Source organism: Girardinichthys multiradiatus, chromosome Y (assembly GCF_021462225.1).
Source record: "Girardinichthys multiradiatus isolate DD_20200921_A chromosome Y, DD_fGirMul_XY1, whole genome shotgun sequence".
NCBI lineage: Eukaryota > Metazoa > Chordata > Actinopteri > Cyprinodontiformes > Goodeidae > Girardinichthys > Girardinichthys multiradiatus.
Window position 1 is genome coordinate 9,980,108 of NC_061818.1, and position 10,635 is coordinate 9,990,742.

The 10,635-nt window shown below is 40.5% G+C and overlaps 1 protein-coding gene across 2 annotated transcripts in view; it reads left to right on the forward strand.

The window, feature by feature from the left end:
• Window positions 1–8,441, forward strand: part of LOC124865058 (lethal(2) giant larvae protein homolog 1-like) — a 45,568-nt gene extending 37,127 nt beyond the window's left edge. For both annotated transcript variants that reach the window (XM_047360065.1, XM_047360066.1), the window contains 6 exons: window positions 8–80; window positions 268–382; window positions 3,645–3,709; window positions 4,839–4,974; window positions 5,049–5,131; window positions 7,046–8,441. In XM_047360065.1, coding sequence (XP_047216021.1) covers window positions 8–80; window positions 268–382; window positions 3,645–3,709; window positions 4,839–4,974; window positions 5,049–5,127 — 468 coding nt within the window. In that variant the 3' untranslated portion in view covers window positions 5,128–5,131; window positions 7,046–8,441. The remainder of the gene's footprint in view (window positions 1–7; window positions 81–267; window positions 383–3,644; window positions 3,710–4,838; window positions 4,975–5,048; window positions 5,132–7,045) is intronic.
• Window positions 8,442–10,635: the final 2,194 nt, after the last annotated feature.

Sequence of the window (10,635 nt, forward strand, 5' to 3'; positions counted from 1 at the left end):
TCTTCAGGTGCGTTACGATTGCATCCGTAAAGACGACATCAGTGGCATTGCATCTTGTGTCTTCACCAAGAATGGACAGGGTGAGGGGAACATGCTCATAGAAGTGATTAATTGCTTAATAATTGGACACATTTACACCTAAGAGTCCCAGAGTCCGGGTTTATATGGCCTAAAGTTTTAATATAAAAACAAAATCCTCCTTTGACTCTGATGGATCTACTTGCAGAACATGTCAGACGCTGATTTATATGTTGTTGTTTTCCACAGGGTTCTACCTGATCTCTCCTTCAGAATATGAAAGGTTTTCCCTGTCCGCCAAGGTTCTAACAGAACCGCTGTGCTCTGTTCAGCTGGACCGACCACTAGAGTCCACCGCTACCAGGTAACACTTAAAAACGTGCACTGTGGTACTATATCTGTTGATATGCAAACCCTGTTACAAACAAATGTAGATGTTTTTTTTTATAACCCATTTTTTTATTTAACTTTTTTTGAACAAAGTTATAACACAATATTATGACGTATTTTACACACACTATGCACCACACCGACTACTCTTCAAGTACAAACCTACTCACATCTGTACATTATGTGACAGAAAGCCAATTGGTAAAGGGAGACCAAATACAATGATATTGATGAAGTTTATCCAATAGTCCATGAGACACTTTTTCATAAGATGCCAATTTACTCATTCTCAGCAACCACTCCTCATAAGGAGGGGAGTGTTTTTACCGCCAGTGTCTCAAAAGAATCCGTTTAGCTGTAGTAAGAGCCAAAATAATCCATCTTCTTTCATGAGGGGAAAAGTAAGAAATTGGGAGTCCTGTGGTTGAACCGAGCACAGACAGTTTGGGGGGGGAAATGTGAAATCTCCTATCCAGAATACTAAAAATAATCCCAGAAATGTTTTTCCACCAGTCCTGGAGTGGTGGGCAGCTCCAATAGAATATGTAGAAATGAGGCAGCTTGGCCATCACATCTCCAGCAAGTACCCATAGGTAATAAATTCCATTTCTGTAGTTGTTGTGGTGTTCGATGCCATCTGTGGACTATCTTTAATTAAATAAACCTGCTGTCTATTTCTTTATACATGGTATTAATATTAGAGAAAAGTGATTCCCATTCATCTGAACCTCCTTTGCCAGGTATTCTGCCCAATATCTTTTTGCTTTAGAAAGAGGGTCAGTTATTTGTTCTTGCAGTAAATGGTTGATTTTAGAGGCGATACCTCTGCCCAAGAAAGACCTAGATAGTAGTGCTTCTACAGGACTATCCACAGGACAGCTGAGAGGGCTTCCTAGCCATTTATATAAAGAACAGCACAACTGGACATGTCTCCAGAATTGGTTATGTGGTAGGCTATATACAGTATTTCAACAATCCAATTGACGCTAAGAAAGTGTTGGGTCTCATCATTGAATAAGTGAGATATGACAGATACCAGCTTTACGCAACTGGGCCCCATCAACTGGTGTCCCTCCAATCAAGATTTTTTTTTTTATTATTCCACAAATGTGCTAAAGGTGATTTAATAAAGTCCCAGCCACCCGCCCTGTGTAATTTACACCATATCAATTTTGAGGTTGTAATTAAAGGGTGGTTATGTTTATGGTTGGGACCAAACAACTTCAGCCCAGGAGAGATGGCGTTATTCGCTTCTGTCTCTATTTGAAACCAAGTGGGTTTATCTGATGTACTAGGCAACCATGCTTTCTGCTAGTTTACATTCCTTGCCCAGTAATACCATTTAAAGTTAGGTAGAGAGAACCCCCATCCCTTTTGAATCTTCTTGAGACTCAGGTGGTGTGGAGAATTGCCCCACAGAAAATGCCAAATTAAAGCATCTAGGTCTTTAAATTAAGAAATAAGGTGATATTGGATATCAGGTAATAGAACACAGATGCATGCGGTCATCATCTTGATACAATTGATTTTACTCCATAGTGAGAGGCATATCCTGGACCATCTACCGAAATCTATTGTTAGTGTTTTTAAGTACTGGCCCAATGTTTGCTTTAACCATATTGTTATAATGAGAGGGTATTTATATACCTAAGTATTTAAGACCTCTTGAGGACCACCGAAATTTCCACTGTGTAAACAATGTAGAGGGATGGTGTCCTGACATGGGCATCGCCTCCGATTTGTCCCAATAACAAAATATCCTGATAAGACTGTAAAATCTTCTATACATTCATACCAGGCTGTGTGAGACATACCAACATGTCATCAGCATATAATAGAATTTTATGGTGCCTATCGCCAACAGTGAAGGCTGAACATATTATAGCAAATGTGCTGTTTAGCTTCATAAAGAAGTAACGAGCTTCCTTCTTTAAAATGTAAACAGTCTGGTCTTGTAACAGCATCTGTGCTAACGGTTCATGTAAGACCCTAAAGAGAAGTTAAAAACTGTAATTATTTGGTCTTGGTTTTATACTGATAGTAAACCAGTTTGACAGAGTCAAAATCAGCTTTGCTCCAAATGCAAATAATAATAATTCATGGCAGGAAAGCTAGGGAGAAAAAAAACATATAATGCTTTTTTTTATCTTCTAATATTATAGTTCTCATAGAAAACAATAGGAAATGGCAAAATTCACAATCAGTAGGTAAGAAGTGAAAACTGAAACTAGTCACAGAAGTCTGATCAGTGCATCTCTAGAGTTAAAAGGAGCATGTCCACATAATGGTTTGTTCTGCAGTGAAGGATCAGTTTCAGCTTTTATAAACAAAAAGTTAAGGAGAAAATTCCTATAAAACTGTTGAAAGGTTTTTGTTCTGTCAACATCTACATTAAAGTAAAACCAAGCCAGTGAGTTTTGCAAAAATTGTGTCTAAAGACCAAAGCTATGAACCACTAATGGTTGCCAATATGCCTCGTGGTTGGGAGTATATGTTTACTGCTGAGCAGCTGAAGTCAGCAGGAATGGAGACAGATTCCTCTTGCAAAACAGAAATAATTGCTTTGCTCCCTTTCCAAACAATTAAAAAATTTAATTAGCATTGGCACTGTTACACAACAGTAAACAATCCTCTTTCCCAACGTTTAGAACTGTGTTGCCTGTTTTTAAATACTAGATGAATTATCTTTATTCACTTGACGCTGATTGATGAAGACTTTAAAATGTTCATTTTCAGAGTTCTGTTTGTCTAATAAAGAGTTAACTACATGGCTGAAATGTTGGATCTTTTCAGTCCAGGCTGATCACAATAACTGAGTGCATTATGCCTTGTAAACCTTTGATTTTAGTGATGTAGAGGTTCACTACAAAAATACCTTTTGTTTTTTTTTTTCAAATTTTACAAGGATTTCTGAGGAACATATCAGGATCAATAGACAGAACAGACATGTGAAAAGCAGATACTATGAGAAAATTGGTCCGTCTTTACCACACCGACACACATTTAGAAGCTGTTTAAAATAAAATGTCACCATAAGTTTTAGGAATGGAATAAAATGTTTTCCTGCTATTGATCTTGAACAGTTTTCTTATCGGACACCTTTGGTAAATGTACTAAACTTGCTGTTTTTTTTATTATGCTTCCCTTTATTTACCAACAACTTGAAACTACTTGGCTATACTCTTTGACTGTATTAGCTGCCAAACTAAATGATGTGTACTCGTGTGTCTCCACAGTGATGGTACAGCAATGCACCCGCAGGCCAACGGAACCCACAGAAACCAAACGGGTCAGGCTGAGGGTACGTCTCATCACACTCCGAAGCTTTCAGAACTCTGATCATGCCTCTCAGGGGGGCCATGTCCTGTCCGGTTTCCGTGGTAACCATTGAGCATGCCCTGGTTGCCTCTCCCGCTCTGGCAGCGAGCGCTGGTTGTTGTGGAAACGGCTCAGTTTTTCACCCTGCACTGTGTCATTATTTCGCAGTTTTTCAGCATCTTTGTGTTGATGTTGAGACGTATGTAGGAACTACATTCCCTCAGTATTACATGTCGGTGTTCATGTTTGTTTACTCAGCAGCATCAGATGTTTTCCGCAGGATAAGCTGCTCCAGCAGGGGTTAACTTCTCTACAAAGTCCTCACAGTGTGTCAGCTAAAACACGCCCAGCTGGATCAGTTGTTTCTGAGCATACAGCGAAACATTTTTTACATAAAATGTAGAAAAAGTCTAACATTAAATCAGACTAAACTTCTGTTTAGGTCTGCTATGAAGACCAAAAGTATTACTTCTGGTTGTTAAATGGCAGAATATTGAGAGGCGACATTTAGGATTCCTTTTTTTAGTTGAGCTTTAACTACCTGGGTGATGTTGTTTCAGTATTACCATACCATGTTCTTTCCTCGTGATGCCATCTATGTTGTCAAGTGCCCCAACACAACATAATTCTGTCACCTTCAGTCAGCATCTTCACAAGGTCTTTGGCTTTTGTACCGAGGTTGAGACACACATTTCAAACCAAAACACGTCCATCTCTAGGTCACAGAACCTCCTATCAGCAGCAGTATGGCTGGACAATCCCATGGTGGTATACTTGCAGTGGTTTGAACAGGTGAAGGTGGCACCTTGAGACATTAGGAAATCGTACCCAAGGACAAACGAGACAAGTGGAAGTCCATAATTCTCTTCCTTCCCTCCAGTCAAGGAAGCAGTTTGAGGCGTTATCTTAAAATACGTCCAGAGGTGTGCCTCCATTGAACACCAGTCAAAAGCTTGAAAAGCAGGAAAAGTTTTAACGTCTGTGAAAAAAAAAATTATTATTTGCCCTTTTTACTTTGTATTAAAGTTCATCTGCCTGCAGCACACCATGATCAGCAGCCCAAAAGTAAAATAAATCAATCAACACATTGTGTCTGGATTTCTCCCTCTTAGGGCGAACAGAGGAGCCTCCGTACACCCTGTCTTCTCCCATCCTGGAGACACCGCTGGACTCCCCCCTCAGCTGTGCCGACCTCACCCTCGACACCACCGGAGACCTGACTGTGGAGGACGTCAAGGATTTCCTAAAGTAAGCACGCACATCAAGCGAAGTCTCTTGTTAATGTTCTTTAGAAAGCCAAAATATTTCGGTGTCTGTTTCAGGACTGTGGATGAAGCAGAAAATAACCTGAGGAACATGAAAGAGGAAGAGGGACGCTCCACCGGAATCCTCATCAACTGAAGAGGTGAAAAGTAACTTCTTAAATATCTAAACTTGTAGATCTGCTTGGGTTGACGCCTGCATGGGATGGTGTGTTGTTTTTTTTCCCCAAAGCAGCACAGCTGTTTGTAATTGAGGCGGTCCAGCTTGTGCAAACTTCAAAGCGTAGTTCTGTCTAAGTGAAGCATTCCTTCGTTCCGTTTCCATCCAGGCAGACGCTGCGTTGTCGGCGTTTTTATTCAGAAGCTTACACATTTCTTTAGTCTTCCCTTCTTGCTGAGTTGTCTTGAGCATAAATGTAACCCTTGACCTCAGCATTTTCTGTAGAAACTGGACTCTATGGAGCTTTACTTGCCTCCCATATTTCTATCCACAAGTGTGTTTTAAGACAAGGCATAAACAAAGTAATTTGGTTTCATAGCAGGAAGTTAAGACGCAAGTTTTTGGGTAAGAAGAACTGGCCTTAAATGCGTCTTTATTTTGGCTCTCTACTGCCCTCTTGTGATTCTACTGAAGCACACACTGCAGAGGCATGCAAAATTAAATGAGCTTTTATTTTCTGGAAGTATTATTTTTTTATCACCTCACATTTTTCAAGACAAAGTCTCAACTTCCAAAAACATGTGTTCTTCAAAGTAATGATCTCGGAGATGATCTGAGGAGAAAGAAATGCAGATACTGATGTTTCACCTGAAGTGGGGCCCTGAGATGCTCATGTGTGTATAAGGGAAGAAAGAAAAGAAAAAGTTTGCCTCATCATATCGCCGCACTTAAAGCTGATAAATGTGTTAACTGTAGTTTAAACTTAAGTAAACTTTTTAAACTTGCCTTGTTGCAATCACAAACCTTAATGATATACTGGGATTTTAGGAGACAGACCAACACAAAGTGGAGGGCAAAGGATGCCTAAAGTTTTTACTTTACAAATAGAGATCTGAGAATCAGGTATCGGGTAGATCGGGTATGTTTCCATCAGCTTTGCATTTAAACTGACATATTTGCCCTTTCTTCCTTGTCAGTGGAAAATTTGTGGAAAACAGAGATTCAAGTCCTGCCTCACGTTCTTAATTGTATTTAGGTCTGCACTTTGACTGGACCCCTGTAATACATGAATAGGCTCCACTTCAGCTCTGGCTGTATGTCGTCCAGCCTCAGGTCTGCAGCTTCTAACGGGTTTTCTGCCGGTTTGTAGCTCCACCCATCTTCCCGTTAGGGATAATGTACAGTGTTGGTTTTCCACCACATGTAGCGTTTTGCATGTAGAAATCTAATTTTCTTCACCTTCTTCCACATGTTTGCTGTCCTCCTGACGTAACTTGTGGGAAACTACAGACAGGAAAAACAAAGGCTTTCTTCTTGCCACTCTTCCATAAAAGCCAGGATTCATGTAGCCCCTGACCGGTCTGCTGTCTTCATGATGCCCCTTTCACAAACCTGAGGCCTTCACTGAACAGCTGGACATTTGACACACAGGTCTTCTGAAGGCAATTAGTTGCACTTTATTTAGAAATGTTCAAGGGGGATGAATAGAAATGCACACTACACTTTTCAGACTATTATTCTAGAAAAATATATAAATCTACTTTATTGTTTTCTTTTGTGTCGGTCAGTCTTAAAATCCGGAATAAAATCCACAGAAGTTGGTAGTTGCAGCGTGACAAAATGTGAGAGTTCAAACTTTTCCATCAGTGAAACGTTGTTTGAGGATAGTAGTTGCAGTAGGTGAGGAATTACAGGCCGGTAAGATGACCGGTTGACACTTATACTGATAAGTTGGTTTTAAGCAGCTATTTTGCCATGAAAGACTTGGACCAATAGAAATGCAAGGAATCTGTTTCTTATTGTCACAAATCTGTTTATCCATCAGTGATTGCTGTTACATTTCTCTGGCTGCTGATTGTTGACATTTGTTCATTGTTTGTCTTTGGTTTCTTTGAAGAGCTTCCAGGAGCAACTCGAGTGGTTTCCACTGGATTTCAGTGCTGGACCACAAACATCTGGCAAGGAGCCACTGAGGAGCACTCTCCTTTTAACCTGGTACAAGCTGGGAAAGAAGTCTTACAGATTCCTCCTGCTAGATGAACAAATTCCTTACCTGTAACCACTTTGGAAACACGACAGTCCCCCCTGCCCACATGGAGACTCAGAAGGACCAGCGTAGCACCTGGACAGACAGTTCCTCCTTCCACCTTCTCGCTGCTCGGCCCACTGGATGTGACTCAGCTCTCTGGAGGCTTTCTCTCTCTGAGGTTACTGTATGGTTGGAACTGGACTCGGTGCTCTGTCGCTAAACGTGCCTCTGGATGTGATGGAATCGCAGTAAAACAGAAGGTTTGCGGTTTTCAGTACAGCAACAAAAAAAAGGCAAATTAAGTATTTTTTCGAAAGTTGCAGCATCTCCATTCTGGATTCCAACAAGAACAGCAGATTTTTTTCGCTATCCTGTGTCGAGGTGGTGCATTAATCTGCATTAATCATCGCGAGGATGCAAGAAGGTGCCTGGTATTGAAGGACCGAGTACTGGAACAATGTAGGTGTTTTATACAGCAAAGATTGTTGCTCTGTTGAATGTTTTTAGTTATGTGAGAAAGTATAGATATTTTAATAAATAGTTGGCTGTAGGAGAAGGAGGGAAATCCCACACTGTGATTTAATAAGGGGACCAGCTGGGAGGGGCTGGCAGTAAAAGCATCACTTTCCCCTCTTACTGATAGGAATTATTGGAAATCAGAGTTATTGCTGAAGATGTACACAGTTTCTGTTTACGTAGCAAATAAAGCTTGACTTTTTATCACCTGCTCAAAACTAGGATTTAAACAAATCGCATATTTGTTGTTCAGATAGAAAATAGAAATAAAAAGTGCATAAAGGTGAGGGAAATAAAAGTAGTTCTCTAAATCTGTAGAGGGTGCTGTTGCAAAGTAATCAGTCAGTAAAGGTGTTGTGTCCTCTGAAATGGTGCATTGTGGTTCATTTAGCCAGCGAGCAAAGCTTTGATCAGCATCGTTTTAAACGCTGTTACAGTTTTACAGTCTGTCAGCTTTAAAACCGAGTCGGAGCCCAAACAAACAAAAGGGCTCTGTGTATAACCTGGAGAACAACCTCACTGACTAACGCAGCTCAGCTGGTCGGATCATTCAGTCACTTTTGTTGCAGTTTTTTGTAAATGTTCTGAATGGGACATGTCATTAACCCTTTCATGCTACATCCAGCACACTTTAGCTTTTTAATCCCACCACTGAGACAGGTTGCTCAGTTCCATCTGTAGGAATTAAGTTGTTTAGCATTTTGGTTGATAAACAATTGTGAATGTTAATAAAATGTATTTACTCTCAGACTTTATCCTGTTTCTTTGTAATTTAACTGCTGAAATGCAAAATAAGAGCTGTACCAGTAACTATTTGTCTGAAGAGAAAGGAACCACGGTAAAAATGTTTTTCTGCTACAGACATTTGTATTGGGAGCAGAAGTGATGTCACACTGTGTGAGAGAGCAGTTGCTGCAAAGGTGGGTTTTACTCTTCGTTTAACCCCTTCCTCCCTGAATTTACTTTCACTTATATTTAAAAAGCTGATTGTGCTGTCAAGCAGATCCTAAATTAGAGATCGCTACCTTGAATACAGGTCCTTCTCAAAATATTAGCATATTGTGATAAAGTTCATTATTTTCCATAATGTCATGATGAAAATTTAACATATATTTTAGATTCATTGCACACTAACTGAAATATTTCAGGTCTTTTATTGTCTTAATACGGATGATTTTGGCATACAGCTCATGAAAACCCAAAATTCCTATCTCACAAAATTAGCATATTTCATCCGACCAATAAAAGAAAAGTGTTTTTAATACAAAAACCGTCAACCTTCAAATAATCATGTAAAGTTATGCACTCAATACTTGGTCGGGAATCCTTTTGCAGAAATGACTGCTTCAATGCGGCGTGGCATGGAGGCAATCCGCCTGTGGCACTGCTGAGGTCTTATGGAGGCCCAGGATGCTTCGATAGCGGCCTTTAGCTCATCCAGAGTGTTGAGTCTTGAGTCTCTCAACGTTCTCTTCACAATATCCCACAGATTCTCTATGGGGTTCAGGTCAGGAGAGTTGGCAGGCCAACTGAGCACAGTGATACCATGGTCAGTAAACCATTTACCAGTGGTTTTGGCACTGTGAGCAGGTGCCAGGTCATGCTGAAAAATGAAATCTTCATCTCCATAAAGCTTTTCAACAGATGGAAGCAAGAAGTGCTCCAAAATCTCCTGATAGTTAGCTGCATTGACCCTGCCCTTGATAAAACACAGTGGACCAACACCAGCAGCTGACACGGCACCCCAGACCATCACTGACTGTGGGTACTTGACACTGGACTTCTGGCATTTTGGCATTTCCTTCTCCCCAGTCTTCCTCCAGACTCTGGCACCTTGATTTCCGAATGACATGCAGAATTTGCTTTCATCCGAAAAAAGTACTTTAGACCACTGAGCAACAGTCCAGTGCTGCTTCTCTGTAGCCCAGGACTGGGGAATGCGGCACCTGTAGCCCATTTCCTGCACACGCCTGTGCACGGTGGCTCTGGATGTTTCTACTCCAGACTCAGTCCACTGCTTCCGCAGGTCCCCCAAGGTCTGGAATCGACCCTTCTCCACAATCTTCCTCAGGGTCCGGTCACCTCTTATCGTTGTGCAGCGTTTTCTGCCACACTTTTTCCTTCCCACAGACTTCCCACTGAGGTGCCTTGATACAGCACTCTGGGAACAGCCTATTTGTTCAGAAATTTCTTTCTGTGTCTTACCCTCTTGCTTGAGGGTGTCAATAGTGGCCTTCTGGACAGCAGTCAGGTCGGCAGTCTTACCCATGATTGGGGTTTTGAGTGATGAACCAGGCTGGGAGTTTTAAAGGCCTCAGGAATCTTTTGCAGGTGTTTAGAGTTAACTCGTTGATTCAGATGATTAGGTTCATAGCTCGTTTAGAGACCCTTTTAATGATATGCTAATTTTGTGAGATAGGAATTTTGGGTTTTCATGAGCTGTATGCCAAAATCATCCGTATTAAGACAATAAAAGACCTGAAATATTTCAGTTAGTGTGCAATGAATCTAAAATATATGAATGTTAAATTTTAATCATTACATTATGGAAAATAATGAATTTTATCACAATATGCTAATATTTTGAGAAGGACCTGTATAGCTCATAGTTGGCCATCCTCTGCTTTCCTCATGAGTTCCAGGATTTGAGATTCATACTCAACTCAGAATATTGTGGAACTGATCAAATTTACTGATTCTTCCAATCCTTAACATGACGCTAACAAAAAGTACAGTGAGAGACCCTATTGGTCGCTGCAGCATCTGGTACGTCTGTGTGATGTGGCCCGCTCTTCCAACCGCTCACATTTATGTGAGACATTTGATATACTTCTTATCATAAATAGTTTTAACTGACCGGTAACTTAGTGCAAAAAATTGTATTAGATTTTGAAAAAATCAAAAATATTTGGGGGCAAAAAATATTCAAGTGCAACAAATGG